This window comes from Xenopus tropicalis, chromosome 6 (assembly GCF_000004195.4).
Source record: "Xenopus tropicalis strain Nigerian chromosome 6, UCB_Xtro_10.0, whole genome shotgun sequence".
NCBI lineage: Eukaryota > Metazoa > Chordata > Amphibia > Anura > Pipidae > Xenopus > Xenopus tropicalis.
Window position 1 is genome coordinate 4,359,421 of NC_030682.2, and position 21,765 is coordinate 4,381,185.

General features: G+C 53.8%; 1 protein-coding gene, 1 long non-coding RNA gene and 2 other non-coding genes across 4 annotated transcripts in view; 1 reads left to right on the top strand and 3 right to left on the bottom strand.

Moving 5' to 3' along the window:
- Positions 1 to 21,765, top strand: part of LOC116411532 (zinc finger protein 850-like) — a 33,105-nt gene that overhangs the window by 4,719 nt on the left and 6,621 nt on the right. Inside the window, exons 4-5 of the mRNA XM_031903958.1 lie at positions 8,951 to 9,095; positions 10,156 to 10,321. Of these exons, the coding sequence (XP_031759818.1) occupies positions 8,951 to 9,095; positions 10,156 to 10,321 (311 nt within the window). The remainder of the gene's footprint in view (positions 1 to 8,950; positions 9,096 to 10,155; positions 10,322 to 21,765) is intronic.
- On the bottom strand, positions 514 to 5,484 carry LOC101731194. Its single transcript, XR_004223244.1, has 4 exons — positions 4,936 to 5,484; positions 3,452 to 3,640; positions 898 to 972; positions 514 to 744 (listed from the first exon to the last, which is right to left on the bottom strand). It is a non-coding gene; the product is annotated as an uncharacterized LOC101731194 (long non-coding RNA).
- LOC116411836 lies at positions 3,071 to 3,327 on the bottom strand. Its single transcript, XR_004223384.1, has one exon.
- Positions 4,648 to 4,890, bottom strand: LOC116411837. Its single transcript, XR_004223385.1, has one exon.

Below are 21,765 nucleotides of genomic sequence, written 5' to 3' on the forward strand. Positions count from 1 at the left end.
ATGATCCTCTGCTTCCTGCAACAATAAAGTCCTTATGGGAAAGTTTTTCAGTGTCTGCTCATTGGCACCTCGACTAACTGGCACGAGAGAGACGCCAGTCACTGCCCCTGGGCCCCCTGTGATTGGTTACACACACCCCTAACTGTGCTTCTAGTGTAGAACCAATAGGGTGAGATGTGGGAAGATGCCTCTGACCTAACTGGCCATCTGGCTGCACAACCAACCCCCCAGCACTGCTCTAGGCCCCCCCCCTTGGGGCTGTACATTAAGGTCACTCACACTGACCCCAAGGGGAGAAGCAGGTGTCAGTCACAGCCAATGAGAGAGTCGGTTCTGTTATGCTGGGGCCTTGGGTCGCTCCTGGGGGCTGGGGAGTCAGCAAAGGAATCACCTTATGGACCTGCCCCCCCCCCCCCATACTGACCCCCTTTAGCCAACCTGCCCCTCAGAGGGAATGGGGTGCCCAACCCCAGATACAGTCTGTCCCCCCACAAACGAGGCAACACAGTGACACCAAGTGCAACAGTTCCCTTTATTGTATAAGAGCAGCACATGATTGGCTGGAACCTCCCTGGTGTTTATTGGTGCAAAATCCACGATTCTGTCCAACTCCTGTTGCAGCAATTCTGGCACAGAGATTCCAATCGACATTGGTTGGTTCAGGGGCCGGTAGATCAGCTGGTCCCGCCCATGTGATGCACACATGCAATTGGTCTGGGGATCTTCATGCGAATCAGCTGATATCTGGAATTTCCATTAATATTTCATTACATAAAAGTTACTGAGGGTCACATGTTATACACCCCCCCACCTATTATATAGGTGTTGCCCAGGCAACGAATGCACCCCCCCCCCCCCCCCCCCCAGTTCCTATGTTTATAGTAGGTAACTACAAACCTCAAATTTGGTACCGGGGGCCCCATGTTCCATCAGCGCTCCGGGTGCCACTTCCAGAATTCCTGGGCCTCCTCCCTAATAAAACAGCAACAGTCAGAAGGGCAATAACACTGGGGTAATTAGCCAATGATTATGGGAGGAGCAGGGACAGAGGGGGCAGTTAGCCAATGATTATGGGAGGAGCAGGGACAGAGGGGGCAGTTAGCCAATGGTTAGGGGAGGAGCAGGAGCCGAGAGGGAAGTTAGCCAATGGTTAGGGGAGGAGCAGGGGCTGAGGGTACAGAGGGTGGTTGTTAATGGTACATTCTCTACTTGGAGTAAGGTTCTCAGTGGGGTCCCTCAGGGTTCTGTACTGGGTCCACTTTTGTTTAATTTGTTCATAAATGACTTAGGGGAGGGTATTATGAGTAATGTATCAGTGTTTGCAGATGACACAAAACTCTGCAGCCCAGTCAATTCTATCCAGGATGTGACATCCCTGCAGCAGGATCTTGACCAACTGGCAATCTGGGCAGCTAAGTGGCAGATGAGATTTAATGTGGATAAATGTAAGGTCATGCACCTGGGATGTAAAAATATGCAAGCCCCGTATACCCTTAATGGGACTGCACTAGGCAAATCCATAATAGAGAAGGATCTTGGAGTCCTTGTAGATAATAAACTTGGCTGTAGCAAGCAATGCCAGGCAGCAGCTGCAAGGGCAAACAAGGTTTTGAGCTGTATTAAAAGGGGTATAGATTCACGGGAGGAGGGGGTTATTCTTCCCCTTACAGAGCACTGGTAAGGCCCCATCTAGAATATGCTGTTCAGTTTTGGTCTCCAGTGCTCAAACGGGACATTACTGAGTTAGAGAGGGTCCAGAGAAGGGCAACTAAGCTGGTAAAGGGTATGGGAAGTCTCAGTTATGGGGAAAGACTGGCCCAGTTGGGTCTGTTTACACTGGAGAAGAGGCGCTTAAGAGGTGACATGATAACTATGTATAAATATATAAGGGGATCATATAATAACCTCTCTAATGTTTTATTTACCAGTAGGTCCTTCCAACGGGCACGAGGGCACCCACTCCGTTTAGAAGAAGGGAGGTTCCATTTAAATATTCGGAAAGGATTTGTTACTGTGAGAGCTGTGAGGTTCTGGGGTCCCCCCTCCCCGAATCAGTCGTGCTGGCTGATACATTATATAACTTTATATAGGGGCTGGATGGATTCTTAGCAAGTGAGGGAATACAGGGGTAGGGGAGATAGCTCTCAGTACAAGTGAGGGAATACAGGGGTAGGGGAGATTTCCCTCACTTGTACTGAGAGCTATCTCCCCTACCCCTGTATTCCCTCACTTGTACTGAGAGCTATCTCCCCTATCCCTGTATTCCCTCACTTGTACTGAGAGCTTACAGGGGTAGGGGAGATAGCTCTCAGTACAAGTGAGGGAATACAGGGGTAGGGGGGATAGCTCTCAGTACAAGTGAGGGAATACAGGGGTAGGGGGGATAGCTCTCAGTACAAGTGAGGGAATACAGGGGTAGGGGAGATAGCTCTCAGTACAAGTGAGGGAATACAGGGGTATGGGGGATAGCTCTCAGTACAAGTGAGGGAATACAGGGGTAGGGGGGATAGCTCTCAGTACAAGTGAGGGAATACAGGGGTATGGGGGATAGCTCTCAGTACAAGTGAGGGAATACAGGGGTAGGGGGGATAGCTCTCAGTACAAGTGAGGGAATACAGGGCTATGGGGGATAGCTCTCAGTACAAGTGAGGGAATACAGGGGTAGGGGAGATAGCTCTTAGTACAAGTGAGGGAATACAGGGGTAGGGGGGATAGCTCTCAGTACAAGTGAGGGAATACAGGGGTAGGGGGGATAGCTCTCAGTACAAGTGAGGGAATACAGGGGTAGGGGGGATAGCTCTCAGTACAAGTGAGGGAATACAGGGGTAGGGGAGATAACTCTTAGTACAAGTTGCCCCAGGGACTGGTCCGATTGCCATCTTGGAGTCAGGAAGGAATTTTTTCCCCTCTGGGGCAAATTAGAGAGGCTTCAGATGGGGTTTTTTGCCTTCCTCTGGATCAACTAGCAGTTAGGCAGGTTATATATAGGCATTATGGTTGAACTTGGACGTGTGTCTTTTTTCAACCCAACTTACTATGTTACTATGAGGGGGCAGTCTGCCAATGGGAGGGCTGTGGCAGTATCAGTGTTTACCAGGAGTCTTTACCCAGTAAATAATATCACACTGCATCGCTCTGTCTGTTGATGGAAGGATAACAACATGGGGGGTTATTATCACTATGGCAACAGAATGGGGTGTAAGAGGGACATAGCGCACAACTCCCAGCACTCGGGCAGTTATGTCTCGGCTCCCTCTGGGGAATATTCTATCTGCTGTCTGTCCGGCCCAAGTACTCTCAGCCCGGGGCCCTGCCAGACTGCAGAACTGCACCACCTACCCCCCCCCCCCCCCCTTACAGTGTGGCGCCCCCAGCAGGGAGAGTGAGCAGCTTGTGCTGTCAGTACCTTCCCTCTGCAGGTTTATACTACCCCTCCCCTATCTTTACTCACATTTGTGCCGCTGCAGATCTGCCCCTTCTCATGTTCGTGGATCCATCAGGATATTTCCGCTACAGGAATAGTCAGAGTGACTCCCCGGGAGTTGCTGGGAGTTACACAAGTGACCAATGAGAATGCAGCTCACTCCTTACCCAGTCGTGCCCGAGGGGGGGGGGGGAACGCACCATGAGAGCCGGGAACCTAAAGATACAACACAATCAGTGAAAATGCAACAAATACAGCAAGTCACATGATCACATGGCAGAATGCGGAAATAAATGTGGGAATGTGTGCGCAGCAGCCCCTTATGTATGGGGGGGGGGGGGCTGCAGAACTGACAATCTGGCAGTTAGGGCCTTGCATCCATGGAGCTGACATTCTGCAGCACCACAATGGGTTAAATCTACAGGTTTCATTCAGAGCAACATGAGTTAAAATCCCAGACTGCGCAACATTTTATTAAACACTGCCGCGCCCCCCCCCCCATATCCCAACCCCCGCTGGCACCAAAACTCCCCCAATACCTTCCCATACACAGCCCTGAATGTGAGAACAGCAGCACGCCCCTCCCCCACCCCAGATAGGGGGACACATTACAGACACAATGAGGGGGCAGTTAGCCAATGATGAGGGGAGAAGCAGGGGCTGAGGGGGCAGTTAGCCAATGATGAGGGGAGAAGCAGGGGCTGAGGGGGCAGTTAGCCAATGATGAGGGGAGAAGCAGGGGCTGAGGGGGCAGTTAGCCAATGATGAGGGGAGAAGCAGGGGCTGAGGGGGCAGTTAGCCAATGATGAGGGGAGAAGCAGGGGCTGAGGGGGCAGTTAGCCAATGATGAGGGGAGAAGCAGGGGCTGAGGGGGCAGTTAGCCAATGATGAGGGGAGAAGCAGGGGCTGAGGGGGCAGTTAGCCAATGATGAGGGGAGAAGCAGGGGCTGAGGGGGCAGTTAGCCAATGATGAGGGGAGAAGCAGGGGCTGAGGGGGCAGTTAGCCAATGATGAGGGGAGAAGCAGGGGCTGAGGGGGCAGTTAGCCAATGATTAGGGGAGGAGCAGGGGCTGAGGGGGCAGTCAGCCAATGATTAGGGGAGGGGCAGGGGCTGAGGGGGCAGTCAGCCAATGATTAGGGGAGGGGCAGGGGCTGAGGGGGCAGTCAGCCAATGATTAGGGGAGGGGCAAGGGCTGAGGGGGCAGTCAGCCAATGGGGGGGGGGGCTGGGGCAGTATCAGTGTTACCCAGTAAATAATATCACACTGCGTCGCTCTGTCTGTTGATGGAAGGATAACAACATGGGGGGTTATTATCACTATGGCAACAGAAGGGGGTGTAAGAGGGACATAGCGCACAACTCCCAGCACTCGGGCAGTTATGTCTCGGCTCCCTCTGGGGAATATTCTATCTGCTGTCTGTCCGGCCCAAGTACTCTCAGCCCGGGGCCCTGCCAGCCTGCAGAACTGCACCCCCCCCCCCCCCCCCCGAGAATATACCCACAATACTCACATTCCCGCGGTGCCACCGACACTCACAGGGCACATCGCGCCCGGGTACGGGAGCCGCCACGGATCAGTCTGTAGAAGGGGCGGGAACTGAACAATCTGACCAATGAGCAGCTTAGCTTTCCTGTGTATCCGCATTAACCATTCCGCGCCCAGACTGCACCCGGAATTAGGGAATAAAGAGGGAATATTGGGATGGGATAGCTACGGAAGCTCACTGGGGTCATAACAAGAAAAGTGCCAAGGCCACCTCAGGAGTTGCTCCCACACACCCTCCCGCCCCATACACACAGTCTCACTGCTGCCCCCATACACACAGTCTCACTGCTGCCCCCATACACACAGTCTCACTGCTGCCCCCATACACACAGTCTCACTGCTGCCCCCATACACACAGTCTCACTGCTGCCCCCATACACACAGTCTCACTGCTGCCCCCATACACACAGTCTCACTGCTGCCCCCATACACACAGTCTCACTGCTGCCCCCATACACACAGTCTCACTGCTGCCCCATACACACAGTCTCACTGCTGCCTCCATACACACAGTCTCACTGCTGCCCCCATACACACAGTCTCACTGCTGCCCCCATACACACAGTCTCACTGCTGCCCCCATACACACAGTCTCACTGCTGCCCCCATACACACAGTCTCACTGCTGCCCCCATACACACAGTCTCACTGCTGCCCCCATACACACAGTCTCACTGCTGCCCCCATACACACAGTCTCACTGCTGCCCCATACACACAGTCTCACTGCTGCCCCCATACACACAGTCTCACTGCTGCCCCCATACACACAGTCTCACTGCTGCCCCCATACTGCCCCCATACACACAGTCTCACTGCTGCCCCCATACACACAGTCTCACTGCTGCCCCCATACACACAGTCTCACTGCTGCCCCCATACACACAGTCTCACTGCTGCCCCCATACACACAGTCTCACTGCTGCCCCCATACACACAGTCTCACTGCTGCCCCCATACACACAGTCTCACTGCTGCCCCCATACACACAGTCTCACTGCTGCCCCCATACACACAGTCTCACTGCTGCCCCCCATACACACAGTCTCACTGCTGCCCCCATACACAACAGTCTCACTGCTGCCCCCATACACACAGTCTCACTGCTGCCCCCATACACACAGTCTCACTGCTGCCCCATACACACAGTCTCACTGCTGCCCCCATACACACAGTCCTCACTGCTGCCCCCATACACACAGTCTCACTGCTGCCCCCATACACACAGTCTCACTGCTGCCCCCATACACACAGTCTCACTGCTGCCCCCATACACACAGTCTCACTGCTGCCCCCATCACACACAGTCTCACTGCTGCCCCCCATTACACACAGTCTCACTGCTGCCCCCATACACACAGTCTCACTGCTGCCCCCAATAACCACTGCTGCCCAACCCAGTCTCACTGCTGCCCCCATACACACAGTCTCACTGCTGCCCCCATACACACAAGTCTCACTGCTGCCTCCATACACACAGTCTCACTGCTGCCCCCATACACACAGTCTCACTGCTGCCCCCATACACACAGTCTCACTGCTGCCCCCATACACAGTCTCACTGCTGCCCCCATACACACAGTCTCACTGCTGCCCCCCATACACACAGTCTCACTGCTGCCCCCATACACACAGTCTCACTGCTGCCCCCATACACACAGTTCTCACTGCTGCCCCCATACACACAGTCTCACTGCTGCCCCCATACACACAGTCTCACTGCTGCCTCCATACACACAGTCTCACTGCTGCCCCCATACACACAGTCTCACTGCTGCCTCCATACACACAGTCTCACTGCTGCCTCCCATACACCACAGTCTCACTGCTGCCTCCATACACACAGTCTCACTGCTGCCCCCATACACACAGTCTCACTGCTGCCTCCATACACACAGTCTCACTGCTGCCTCCATACACACAGTCTCACTGCTGCCTCCATACACACAGTCTCACTGCTGCCCCCATACACACAGTCTCACTGCTGCCCCCCATACACACAGTCTCACTGCTGCCTCCATACACACAGTCTCACTGCTGCCCCCATACACACAGTCTCACTGCCTGCCCCCATACACACAGTCTCACTGCCGCCCCCATACACACAGTCTCACTGCCGCCCCCATACACACAGTCTCACTGCTGCCCCCATACACACAGTCTCACTGCTGCCCCCATACACACAGTCTCACTGCTGCCTCCATACACACAGTCTCACTGCTGCCCCCCATACACACAGTCTCACTGCTGCCCTCCCATACACACAGTCTCACTGCTGCCTCCATACACACAGTCTCACTGCTGCCTCCATACACACAGTCTCACGCTGCCCCTGCCCCCATACACACAGTCTCCACTGCTGCCCCCATACACACAGTCTCACTGCTGCCCCCATACACACAGTCTCACTGCTGCCCCATACACACAGTCTCACTGCTGCCCCCATACACACAGTCTCACTGCTGCCCCCATACACACAGTCTCACTGCTGCCCCATACACACAGTCTCACTGCTGCCCCAACCAGTCTACTGCCCCACCACAGTCTCACTGCTGCCCCCATACACACAGTCTCACTGCTGCCCCCATACACACAGTCTCACTGCTGCCTCCCATACACACAGTCTCACTGCTGCCCCCATACACACAGTCTCACTGCTGCCCCCATACACACAGTCTCACTGCTGCCCTCCATACACACAGTCTCACTGCTGCCTCCATACACACAGTCTCACTGCTGCCTCCATACACACAGTCTCACTGCTGCCCCCATACACACAGTCTCACTGCTGCCTCCATACACACAGTCTCACTGCTGCCTCCATACACCACAGTCTCACTGCTGCCTCCATACACACAGTCTCACTGCTGCCCCCATAACACAGTCTCATTGCTGCCCCCATACACACAGTCTCACTGCTGACCTCCATACACACAGTCTCACTGCTGCCCCCATACACACAGTCTCACTGCTGCCCCCAATACACACAGTTCCACTGCCGCCCCCCATACACACAGGTCTCACTGCCGCCCCCATACACACAGTCTCACTGCCGCCCCCATACACACAGTCTCACTGCCGCCCCCATACACACAGTCTCACTGCCGCCTCCATACACACAGTCTCACTGCCGCCCCCATTACACACAGTCTCACTGCTGCCCCCATACACACAGTCTCACTGCTGCCTCCATACACACAGTGCTCACTGCTGCCCCCATACACACAGTCTCACTGCCGCCCCCATACACACAAGTCTCACTGCCGCCCCCATACACACAGTCTCACTGCCGCCCCCATACACACAGTCTCACTGCTGCCTCCATACACACAGTCTCACTGCCGCCCCCATACACACAGTCTCACTGCTGCCCCCATACACACAGTCTCACTGCCGCCACCCATACACACAGTCTCACTGCTGCCCCCATACACACAGTCTCACTGCTGCCCCCATACACACAGTCTCACTGCTGCCCCCATACACACAGTCTCACTGCTGCCCCCATACACACAGTCTCACTGCTGCCCCCATACACACAGTCTCACTGCTGCCTCCATACACACAGTCTCACTGCTGCCTCCATACACACAGTCTCACTGCTGCCTCCATACACACAGTCTCACTGCTGCCCCCATACACACAGTCTCACTGCTGCCCCCATACACACAGTCTCACTGCTGCCCCCATACACACAGTCTCACTGCTGCCCCCATACACACAGTCTCACTGCTGCCCCCATACACACAGTCTCACTGCCGCCCCCATACACACAGTCTCACTGCTGCCCCCATACACACAGTCTCACTGCCGCCCCCATACACACAGTCTCACTGCTGCCCCCATACACACAGTCTCACTGCTGCCCCCATACACACAGTCTCACTGCTGCCCCCATACACACAGTCTCACTGCTGCCCCCATACACACAGTCTCACTGCTGCCCCCATACACACAGTCTCACTGCTGCCTCCATTCCAGCCCACAAGCAGCTCCCACAGCCACCGGATAGTCTGGGATTTAAAGAGAAAAAGCGCGCCCTCCGAGCCCTGGCCCCTCCCCTTACAGCATGTTTCCGGACATGCGCAGAAGGGGAGGCTGAGCCCGGGCAGCCAATAACAACACAGTGAGTGAGGGAGGCGGGGCTAACGCCAGGAACAGGAAGCTGAAGGTCTGTGCTTGTACCAAGGAGAAATCAGGTACCCGGTGGGTATAGCTGGGAGGCCCATATAATAACTATACAGCGGCGCGTCTCATACCCCTCCCTGCCGGTACCCGCTCCCCTACCGGCCGCACACAGGGGTGTGTCTCCATCCCTTCCCATTACAGAAGGGACAGTACCGGACACTTACAGGCATCATGTGGCAGTAAATAGAAAGCAGTTGCCCGAGTGCGCTGTTCTACCCGCTTATGTAGGGCTGCCCAATAATGTCGCAGAGTGATGACGTCATTCACATGCTCCTTCTTTCTTCGATTGGCTTAGGAGTTGCCATGTGACCCTGCCCCTGTGGGAGTGGCTCTGTGTTCTGCTCACACCGGGGAGGAGGGAGGAGCCCAAGTATTTTATATTTATACCCCTAGTGCCCCCCCCAGTGTCTGTCAGTGATATATTGGCACAGGTACTGCTGTACGGGCAGGGAGAGCTGTAATTGTGCTGCTGTTGCCAGGGACTGATCCTAGCAACCAGATCACAACTGACAGAATCAGGGCACAGCTGCTTATTAAGGGCCCAGATGTTTGTGGCAGTAAGGCCGGTGCCCACAGTGATGTTTGTGGGGTTCTCTATTGCCCCCCATCTGTTAGCTGCAGGGATCACTAAGCCCACAGTCCTCATACATTCCCAGAATCCTTAGCCAGCCGTTCCCAGCGGGATCCCGAGTACATTATATGTTATATATAAATAATATACAGTTTGGTAATTTCCCTATGGGACCCAACTATACATTATATCCTTATAAACGGCACTTAGTGATGTCATCAGTAATTTGTCACATGACTCACTGAAACTTGTCTATTATAATAAATAAAGAAGTCACGACGGGGTTCCATGACCTGTATAACTCAGCCTTCGGCCTCGTCCCTTTATACAATCATGGAACCCCACCCAATATCCTTATATTATACACCAGGGGGTACGTTATTCAATATATATAGTATATTATAGGATCTCTCTCATTCTGTCACAGGGATAAGATGTCGGCCCCTCAGCCCCATAACCGCAGCCACAAGCCGGCAGACGAGGAGGAGGACCCCCTAGATCACATGATTGGCCGTACGGGCTGCGCGGCGGCTCATTACGCGGTGCAGGAGTGCATGGCAGAGCAGCAGGACTGGAGGAAGTGCCAGGCACAAGTGCAGAGCTTTAGGGACTGTATGCAGAGCTATCAGCAGCAACGGGCAGCAGAACTGCACAGACTGAGGGCTCAGCAGCAAAACATGAACCCCTAATGCCCCGGCGGGCTGCCCCAGGGGCTGAACCCCTAATACCCCGCCGGACTGCCCCAGGGGCTGAACCCCTAATACCCCACCGGACTGCCCCAGGGGCTGAACCCCTAATACCCCGCCGGACTGCCCCAGGGGCTGAACCCCTAATACCCCGCCGGACTGCCCCAGGGGCTGAACCCCTAATACCCCGCCGGACTGCCCCAGGGGCTGAACCCCTAATACCCCGCCGGACTGCCCCAGGGGCTGAACCCCTAATACCCCACCGGACTGCCCCAGGGGCTGAACCCCTAATGCCCCGCCGGACTGCCCCAGGGGCTGAACCCCTAATGCCCCGCCGGACTGCCCCAGGGGCTGCACTGACTGCCCAATGATACTTTCTGCATTTATACTGTGTGTGCAATAAACTTTCCCTTTCTTACAAACTGGGCTCTGGGAAGTGTTTCTGATTGGGCAGTGCCAGGTACTAAACTCTAGCGCCCCCTGCCAGTAGCTCAGGGCAGTGCAACTGGTAACTAAATCCGTGAATATATAATGTCCCTGTCTCAGATATACAGAGTATTGGTCGGTCCCCTGGGTGCTGGGCACCCGTCTGTCAGCTGCCAATGTGCTGCCCCTACAGTGTAATGCACCGAATGCCCTGGGACCAGCCTGGGAAATGGATGAGGTTTGGGGGAAATTTTGGATGTTTTAGAATGGCCATTTCTAAGCAGCTTTTCAATTGGTCTTCATTATTTATTTGTTATAGTTTTTGGATTACTTGCCTTCTTCTTCTGACTCTTTGCAGCTTTCTAATGGGGGTCACTGACCCCGGCAGCCAAACCCTATTGCTTTGTGAGGCTCCAGTTTTATTGTTATTGTTACTTTTTATTCCTTATTTTTCTATTCAGCCCCTCCCCTATTCATATACCAGATTCTCATTCAAACCACTCCCTGGTCGCTAAGGTAAGTTGGACCCTGGCAATCAGCTAACTCTCTCAGTACAAGTGAGGGAATACAGGGGTAGGGGAGATAGCTCTCAGTACAAGTGAGGGAATACAGGGGTAGGGGGGATAGCTCTCAGTACAAGTGAGGGAATACAGGGGTAGGGGAGATAGCTCTCAGTACAAGTGAGGGAATACAGGGGTAGGGGGGATAGCTCTCAGTACAAGTGAGGGAATACAGGGGTATGGGAGATAGCTCTCAGTACAAGTGAGGGAATACAGGGTAGGGGAGATAGCTCTCAGTACAAGTGAGGGAATACAGGGGTAGGGGAGATAGCTCTCAGTACAAGTGAGGGAATACAGGGGTAGGGGAGATAGCTCTCAGTACAAGTGAGGGAATACAGGGGTAGGGGAGATAGCTCTCAGTACAAGTGAGGGAATACAGGGGTAGGGGAGATAGCTCTCAGTACAAGTGAGGGAATACAGGGGTAGGGGAGATAGCTCTCAGTACAAGTGAGGGAATACAGGGGTATGGGAGATAGCTCTCAGTACAAGTGAGGGAATACAGGGGTAGGGGAGATAGCTCTCAGTACAAGTGAGGGAATACAGGGGTAGGGGAGATAGCTCTCAGTACAAGTGAGGGAATACAGGGGTATGGGAGATAGCTCTCAGTACAAGTGAGGGAATACAGGGGTAGGGGGGATAGCTCTCAGTACAAGTGAGGGAATACAGGAGTAGGGGAGATAGCTCTCAGTACAAGTGAGGGAATACAGGGGTATGGGGGATAGCTCTCAGTACAAGTGAGGGAATACAGGGGTAGGGGAGATAGCTCTCAGTACAAGTGAGGGAATACAGGGGTAGGGGGGATAGCTCTCAGTACAAGTGAGGGAATACAGGGGTAGGGGAGATAGCTCTCAGTACAAGTGAGGGAATACAGGGGTATGGGGGATAGCTCTCAGTACAAGTGAGGGAATACAGGGGTAGGGGAGATAGCTCTCAGTACAAGTGAGGGAATACAGGGGTATGGGGGATAGCTCTCAGTACAAGTGAGGGAATACAGGGGTATGGGGGATAGCTCTCAGTACAAGTGAGGGAATACAGGGGTAGGGGAGATAGCTCTCAGTACAAGTGAGGGAATACAGGGGTATGGGGGATAGCTCTCAGTACAAGTGAGGAATACAGGGTAGGGGAGATAGCTCTCAGTACAAGTGAGGGAATACAGGGGTAGGGGAGATAGCTCTCAGTACAAGTGAGGGAATACAGGGGTAGGGGAGATAGCTCTCAGTACAAGTGAGGGAATACAGGGGTAGGGGAGATAGCTCTCAGTACAAGTGAGGGAATACAGGGGTAGGGGGGATAGCTCTCAGTACAAGTGAGGGAATACAGGGGTAGGGGGATAGCTCTCAGTACAAGTGAGGGAATACAGGGGTATGGGAGATAGCTCTCAGTACAAGTGAGGGAATACAGGGGTAGGGGAGATAGCTCTCAGTACAAGTGAGGGAATACAGGGGTAGGGGGGATAGCTCTCAGTACAAGTGAGGGAATACAGGGGTAGGGGGGATAGCTCTCAGTACAAGTGAGGGAATACAGGGGTAGGGGAGATAGCTCTCAGTACAAGTGAGGGAATACAGGGGTATGGGAGATAGCTCTCAGTACAAGTGAGGGAATACAGGGGTAGGGGAGATAGCTCTCAGTACAAGTGAGGGAATACAGGGGTAGGGGAGATAGCTCTCAGTACAAGTGAGGGAATACAGGGGTATGGGAGATAGCTCTCAGTACAAGTGAGGGAATACAGGGGTAGGGGAGATAGCTCTCAGTACAAGTGAGGGAATACAGGGGTAGGGGAGATAGCTCTCAGTACAAGTGAGGGAATACAGGGGTATGGGAGATAGCTCTCAGTACAAGTGAGGGAATACAGGGGTATGGGAGATAGCTCTCAGTACAAGTGAGGGAATACAGGGGTAGGGGAGATAGATCTCAGTACAAGTGTGGGAATACAGGGGTAGGGGAGATAGCTCTCAGTACAAGTGAGGGAATACAGGGGTAGGGGAGATAGCTCTCAGTACAAGTGAGGGAATACAGGGGTAGGGGAGATAGCTCTCAGTACAAGTGAGGGAATACAGGGGTATGGGAGATAGCTCTCAGTACAAGTGAGGGAATACAGGGGTAGGGGAGATAGCTCTCAGTACAAGTGAGGGAATACAGGGGTAGGGGAGATAGCTCTCAGTACAAGTGAGGGAATACAGGGGTATGGGAGATAGCTCTCAGTACAAGTGAGGGAATACAGGGGTATGGGAGATAGCTCTCAGTACAAGTGAGGGAATACAGGGGTAGGGGAGATAGCTCTCAGTACAAGTGAGGGAATACCAGGGGTATGGGGATAGCTCTCAGTACAAGTGAGGGAATACAGGGGTAGGGGGGATAGCTCTCAGTACAAGTGAGGGAATACAGGGGTATGGGGGATAGCTCTCAGTACAAGTGAGGGAATACAGGGGTAGGGGAGATAGCTCTCAGTACAAGTGAGGGAATACAGGGGTAGGGGGGATAGCTCTCAGTACAAGTGAGGGAATACAGGGGTAGGGAGATAGCTCTCAGTACAAGTGAGGGAATACAGGGGTAGGGGAGATAGCTCTCAGTACAAGTGAGGGAATACAGGGGTATGGGGGATAGCTCTCAGTACAAGTGAGGGAATACAGGGGTAGGGGAGATAGCTCTCAGTACAAGTGAGGGAATACAGGGGTAGGGGGGATAGCTCTCAGTACAAGTGAGGGAATACAGGGGTAGGGGGGATAGCTCTCAGTACAAGTGAGGGAATACAGGGGTAGGGGGGATAGCTCTCAGTACAAGTGAGGGAATACAGGGGTAGGGGGGATAGCTCTCAGTACAAGTGAGGGAATACAGGGGTAGGGGAGATAGCTCTCAGTACAAGTGAGGGAATACAGGGGTAGGGGAGATAGCTCTCAGTACAAGTGAGGGAATACAGGGGTAGGGGGGATAGCTCTCAGTACAAGTGAGGGAATACAGGGGTAGGGGAGATAGCTCTCAGTACAAGTGAGGGAATACAGGGGTAGGGGAGATAGCTCTCAGTACAAGTGAGGGAATACAGGGGTAGGGGGGATAGCTCTCAGTACAAGTGAGGGAATACAGGGGTAGGGGAGATAGCTCTCAGTACAAGTGAGGGAATACAGGGGTAGGGGGAGATAGCTCTCAGTACAAGTGAGGGAATACAGGGGTAGGGGGGATAGCTCTCAGTACAAGTGAGGGAATACAGGGGTAGGGGGATAGCTCTCAGTACAAGTGAGGGAATACAGGGGTAGGGGAGATAGCTCTCAGTACAAGTGAGGGAATACAGGGGTAGGGGAGATAGCTCTCAGTACAAGTGAGGAATACAGGGGTAGGGGAGATAGCTCTCAGTACAAGTGAGGGAATACAGGGGTGGGAGATAGCTTCAGTACAAGTGAGGAATACAGGGTAGGGGAGATAGCTCTCAGTACAAGTGAGGGAATACAGGGGTAGGGAGATAGCTCTCAGTACAAGTGAGGGAATACAGGGGTAGGGGAGATAGCTCTCAGTACAAGTGAGGGAATACAGGGGTAGGGAGATAGCTCTCAGTACAAAGTGAGGGAATACAGGGGTATGGGGAGATAGCTCTCAGTACAAGTGAGGGAATACAGGGGTAGGGGAGATAGCTCTCAGTACAAGTGAGGGAATACAGGGGTAGGGGAGATAGCTCTCAGTACAAGTGAGGGAATACAGGGGTATGGAGATAGCTCTCAGTACAAGTGAGGGAATACAGGGGTAGGGGGGATAGCTCTCAGTACAAGTGAGGGAATACAGGAGTAGGGGAGATAGCTCTCAGTACAAGTGAGGGAATACAGGGGTATGGGGGATAGCTCTCAGTACAAGTGAGGGAATACAGGGGTAGGGGAGATAGCTCTCAGTACAAGTGAGGGAATACAGGGGTAGGGGGGATAGCTCTCAGTACAAGTGAGGGAATACAGGGGTAGGGGAGATAGCTCTCAGTACAAGTGAGGGAATACAGGGGTATGGGGGATAGCTCTCAGTACAAGTGAGGGAATACAGGGGTGGGAGATAGCTCTCAGTACAAGTGAGGAATACAGGGGTATGGGGGATAGCTCTCAGTACAAGTGAGGGAATACAGGGGTATGGGGGATAGCTCTCAGTACAAGTGAGGGAATACAGGGGTAGGGGAGATAGCTCTCAGTACAAGTGAGGGAATACAGGGGTAGGGGGGATAGCTCTCAGTACAAGTGAGGGAATACAGGGGTAGGGGGGATAGCTCTCAGTACAAGTGAGGGAATACAGGGGTAGGGGGGATAGCTCTCAGTACAAGTGAGGGAATACAGGGGTAGGGGGGATAGCTCTCAGTACAAGTGAGGGAATACAGGGGTAGGGAGATAGCTCTCAGTACAAGTGAGGGAATACAGGGGTAGGGGGGATAGCTCTCAGTACAAGTGAGGGAATACAGGGGTAGGGGGATAGCTCTCAGTACAAGTGAGGGAATACAGGGGTAGGGGGGATAGCTCTCAGTACAAGTGAGGGAATACAGGGGTAGGGGAGATAGCTCTCAGTACAAGTGAGGGAATACAGGGTTATGGGAGATAGCTCTCAGTACAAGTGAGGGAATACAGGGGTAGGGGGGATAGCTCTCAGTACAAGTGAGGGAATACAGGGTTATGGGAGATAGCTCTCAGTACAAGTTGCCCCAGGGACTGGTCCGATTGCCATCTTGGAGTCAGGAAGGAATTTTTTCCCCTCTGAGGCAAATTAGAGGCTTCAGATGGGGTTTTTGCCTTCCTCTGGGTCAAAAAGACAATGGCCATACCAGTCATCGCATAATAATAGCCCCATTTATTTGCAGAAGCAGCCTCACATCTAAAGAAAGTGCGTTCTCTTGTGCGCAGTAAGGGAGCCGCCCTGAGCGTAGCATTTCCCACAGACATCGCATGTGAATGGTTTCTCCCCTGTGTGGGTTCTCTGGTGTACAGCAAGGGCACTGCTTTGCGTGTAGCTCCTCCCACATACATCACATGAGTAAGGTCTCTCCCCTGTGTGAGTTCTCTGGTGTATGCGAAGGTATGAACGCATAGTGAAGCCTTTCCCACACTCTGTACAGGTGAATGGTTTCTCCCCTGTGTGGATTTTCTCATGTACGCGGAGGTTGCCACTTTGAAAGAAGCTTTTCCCACATTCTGTGCACTTGAACGGTTTCACCCCTGTGTGGCATCTCTGGTGTGTGAGAAGTGTTCCCTTTTGAAAGAAGCTTTTCCCACACTCTGAACATGTGAATGGTTTCTCCCCTGTGTGAACTGACTGGTGGCTGATAAGCTTCTGCCTCTGAGTGAAGCTTTTCCCACACTCTGTACAAGTGAATGGTTTTACCCCAGTGTGTTTCTTCTGGTGGCACACAAGTTTGTGCTTTATAGTGAAGCTTTCCCCACACTCTGTGCAGGTGTATGGTTTCTCCCCTGTGTGATCCCTCTGGTGTATGTGAAGGCAGTATCTCCGAGCAAAGCTTTTCCCACACTCTCTGCAGGTGAATGGCTTTTCACGCGTATGGGTTTTCTGGTGATTGTGCAAGTCGCTTTTCTGAAAGAAACTTTTCCCACATTCGGTGCAAGTGAATGGTTTCTCCCCTGTGTGGATTTTTATGTGTAGCTGAAGGCTGCTACGGTGAGAGAAGCTTTTCCCACATTCCGTACAAGTGAAACTTTTCTCCCCTGTGTGCCTACTGAGGTGCCTGCAGAGTTGTACTTTATAAACAAAGCTTTCGCCACATTCGGTGCAGCTGAATGGTTTCTCCCCCGTATGCACTTTCACGTGTAGCAGAAAGAGGCTTCTCTGCAGGAACCGTTTCCCACATTCTGTACAGATAAATAGTTTATCCCCCGTGTGTAATTTCATGTGCAGACGGAGGCTGCTGCTGTAGGCATACTCTTTCCCACATTTCGTGCACCTGAATGGTTTCTCCCCTCTGTGCCTCTGCATGTGTAGCTGAAGGCTGCGATTGCAGGGGAAACCTTTCCCACATTCTGTGCAACTGAAAGGTCTTCCTTCCGTGTGAATTCTCTGGTGGCTGCGGAGGTTGCGTGTGAGAGTGAAGTGTTTCCCACATTCGGCGCAGGTGAGTGGTTTCCCCTCGGTGTGAATGACGCGGTGCTGCTGAAGGTCTGGCCTGTGTAAGAAGCGCTTCCCGCAGTCTGTGCAAGCAAAAGGCTTTACCCCTGTGTGAACCGCTTGGTGATATCGAAGGTTGTCCTTCCGAGCAAAACATTTCCCACATTCTGTACATGAGAAAGGTTTGTGCCCTTTGTGAACCGTCGATTGGTGGGACATGAGGGAGCGATTGTGAAGGAAACCTTTCCCACATTCCGTGCACTTAAATGGTTTCTCCCTTGGCTGAATTCTTTGTTCCGTTACAAGAGGGAAATCTTCTCCCAGCTCTGCGTCCTGCTGTTTATCCCCAGCACCGACATTCTCCTTCCCTGTGTGGGAAATTGTGCTTAGTACAGAATATTATCTATCCCTAAACTCCAGCCCGGTGTTACTGCCCCACAGGCACAAGCAGGGAGATCCCTAAACTCCAGCCCAGTGTTACTGCCCCACAGGCACAAGCAGGGAGATCCCTAAACTCCAGCCCAGTGTTACTGCCCCACAGGCACAAGCAGGGAGATCCCTAAACTCCAGCCCAGTGTTACTGCCCCACAGGCACAAGCAGGGAGATCCCTAAACTCCAGCCCAGTGTTACTGCCCCACAGGCACAAGCAGGGAGATCCCTAAACTCCAGCCCAGTGTTACTGCCCCACAGGCACAAGCAGGGAGATCCCTAAACTCCAGCCCAGCGTTACTGCCCCACAGGCACAAACAGGGAGATCCCTAAACTCCAGCCCAGTGTTACTGCCCCACAGGCACAAGCAGGGAGATCCCTAAACTCCAGCCCAGCATTACTGCCCCACAGGCACAAGCAGGGAGATCCCTAAACTCCAGCCCGGTGTTACTGCCCCACAGGCACAAGCAGGGAGATCCCTAAACTCCAGCCCAGTGTTACTGCCCCACAGGCACAAGCAGGGAGATCCCTAAACTCCAGCCCAGTGTTACTGCCCCACAGGCACAAGCAGGGAGATCCCTAAACTCCAGCCCAGTGTTACTGCCCCACAGGCACAAGCAGGGAGATCCCTAAACTCCCGCCCAGTGTTACTGCCCCACAGGCACAAGCAGGGAGATCCCTAAACTCCAGCCCAGTGTTACTGCCCCACAGGCACAAGCAGGGAGATCCCTAAACTCCAGCCCGGTGTTACTGCCCCACAGGCACAAGCAGGGAGATCCCTAAACTCCAGCCCGGTGTTACTGCCCCACAGGCACAAGCAGGGAGATCCCTAAACTCCAGCCCAGTGTTACTGCCCCACAGGCACAAGCAGGGAGATCCCTAAACTCCAGCCCAGCGTTACTGCCCCACAGGCACAAGCAGGGAGATCCCTAAACTCCAGCCCAGTGTTACTGCCCCACAGGCACAAGCAGGGAGATCCCTAAACTCCAGCCCGGTGTTACTGCCCCACAGGCACAAGCAGGGAGATCCCTAAATATCTCAAGCTACTTACCCCCATCAGTACATAGAACTACAGAGTTTCCCAGTGGGTTCGGATGATCTTTAGAGTCCAGCTCTTCTTTTTTTATTTGCACTAATTCCAGCTCCTCCTCTGGAAAAACTGGAAAAATAAAAAAACAAATTTAGGGAATTTAGGGATTCTTTTTTATTTCCGATAGAGGTATGGGACCTGTTATCCAGAAAGCTGTATAAATACTGTCTATAGAAATTAATCTAACAATGTAATTGCACTGATAGGGGCTTTACACTTATTTTTACCTTTCACATCAGTCTCAGAGGAGCTTACAATCCGATATTATCATCACAATGGAACACAGATCCCAAAGGCAATGCTTATATCTGTGCCCAGTGCCCATGTATGGGACGCCCAATGGGCCTACTCAACCAATATCTGGCCAAATATTACTCACACACTTCCACTTCCATCATCCATATACCCAGGCACTGTGTGGGGAAAAGCCCAATGTATATGGAGTAAAGCAGCTGAATCCTTTCCCCACACTGTATCAGGGACCTGAACCAGTTATGGCAAAGCTACTTACCCCCATCAGTAAGTGGCGCTGCTGAGCTTTCCATTGGGGTCTGATGGTCCTCAGGGTCCGGTTCTTCTTCCTTTATCTGTAACATTTCTGGTTGTGGCTCTGGGGAACCTGCCAGTAAGTAATGGGCACTGTCATGTAAAGCTGGGAGTAAGGAATTATACTGGGAATTATGTCTGTAGGGCAGAACCTCCTGCTGGGGTTTAACCCTTCCTGTCCCCCCAGCAAAGCTGAGCTCTGTGTAACCAGATGGTCTGTGTCCTACAGAAACGTTACTCACCGGCCCCAGGAACGGGATCCATTTCCCTCTTTATTGTGGGCAGAGGCTCCTCAGTGTCCGGCTCTTCATTCTCCCATTTCCCCTCTAACCTCCTTGGTTCCATCTCTGGAGAACCTGACAGCAAGGAACAGAAACCCACCATATAAAGCTGCCTGTGGGGCTGCGCTTGGGCCCCCCCTCTGATATTAGTGCAATAAATACATGTTGTACAGGGAGGGGTTTATCCAATCAGTAAACTGCCCCTCTCTATCAGCCCCTGCAGCGGGATTAACCCCCAGTCCCACAGCCGCCCCTCTCTATCAGCCCCTGCAGCGGGATTAACCCCCAGTCCCACAGCCGCCCCTCTCTATCAGCCCCTGCAGCGGGATTAACCCCCAGTCCCACAGCCGCCCCTCTCTATCAGCCCCTGCAGCGGGATTAACCCCCAGTCCCACAGCCGCCCCTCTCTATCAGCCCCTGCAGCGGGATTAACCCCCAGTCCCACAGCCGCCCCTCTCTATCAGCCCCTGCAGCGGGATTAACCCCCAGTCCCACAGCCGCCCCTCTCTATCGGCCCCTGCAGCGGGATTAACCCCCAGTCCCACAGCCGCCCCTCTCTATCATCCCCTGCAGCGGGATTAACCCCCAGTCCCACAGCCGCCCCTCTCTATCAGCCCCTGCAGCGGGATTAACCCCCAGTCCCACAGCCGCCCCTCTCTATCAGCCCCTGCAGCGGGATTAACCCCCAGTCCCACAGCCGCCCCTCTCTATCAGCCCCTGCAGCGGGATTAACCCCCAGTCCCACAGCCGCCCCTCTCTATCAGCCCCTGCAGCGGGATTAACCCCAGTCCCACAGCCGCCCCTCTCTATCAGCCCCTGCAGCGGGATTAACCCCCAGTCCCACAGCCGCCCCTCTCTATCAGCCCCTGCAGCGGGATTAACCCCCAGTCCCACAGCCGCCCCTCTCTATCAGCCCCTGCAGCGGGATTAACCCCCAGTCCCACAGCCGCCCCTCTCTATCAGCCCCTGCAGCGGGATTAACCCCCAGTCCCACAGCCGCCCCTCTCTATCAGCCCCTGCAGCGGGATTAACCCCCAGTCCCACAGCCGCCCCTCTCTATCGGCCCCTGCAGCGGGATTAACCCCCAGTCCCACAGCCGCCCCTCTCTATCAGCCCCTGCAGCGGGATTAACCCCCAGTCCCACAGCCGCCCCTCTCTATCAGCCCCTGCAGCGGGATTAACCCCAGTCCCACAGCCGCCCCTCTCTATCAGCCCCTGCAGCGGGATTAACCCCCAGTCCCACAGCCGCCCCTCTCTATCAGCCCCTGCAGCGGGATTAACCCCCAGTCCCACAGCCGCCCCTCTCTATCGGCCCCTGCAGCGGGATTAACCCCCAGTCCCACAGACAGTGCAGGGAGGAGGAGGAGGAGGAGGGAGAGGCACTTACCCAGCAGCCCAGGCTGGAGACGTGAGGACAGAGGCAGGGGAGCTGCAGACACAGGGGGAGGATTCGGTTGCTGTTAGTTAATACGGGGGGGGGGGTGGAAGGGGGACTAAGGTTGATGTTTGTGGAGTTAAAATTAGGGAATTGTGATGTCACAGCCATGTGACTGTGGTGTGGGCGGGAGCAATAATGTCATAGTCATGTGACCACCATGTCTAGCCTGTAAAGTTGGTATTGTCCTGTCTGTGTGATGTGACAGCCTGAGGCTACCGATTCCCATCCAGTGTGTGACTCCTCTGTATCTGCTGTGGCCTCCAGCCTGGGCTGCTGGGTAAGTGCCTCTCCCTCCTCCTCCTCCTCCTCCTCCCTGCACTGTCTGTGGGACTGGGGGTTAATCCCGCTGCAGGGGCTGATAGAGAGGGGCGGCTGTGGGACTGGGGGTTAATCCCGCTGCAGGGGCTGATAGAGAGGGGCGGCTGTGGGACTGGGGGTTAATCCCGCTGCAGGGGCTGATAGAGAGGGGCGGCTGTGGGACTGGGGGTTAATCCCGCTGCAGGGGCTG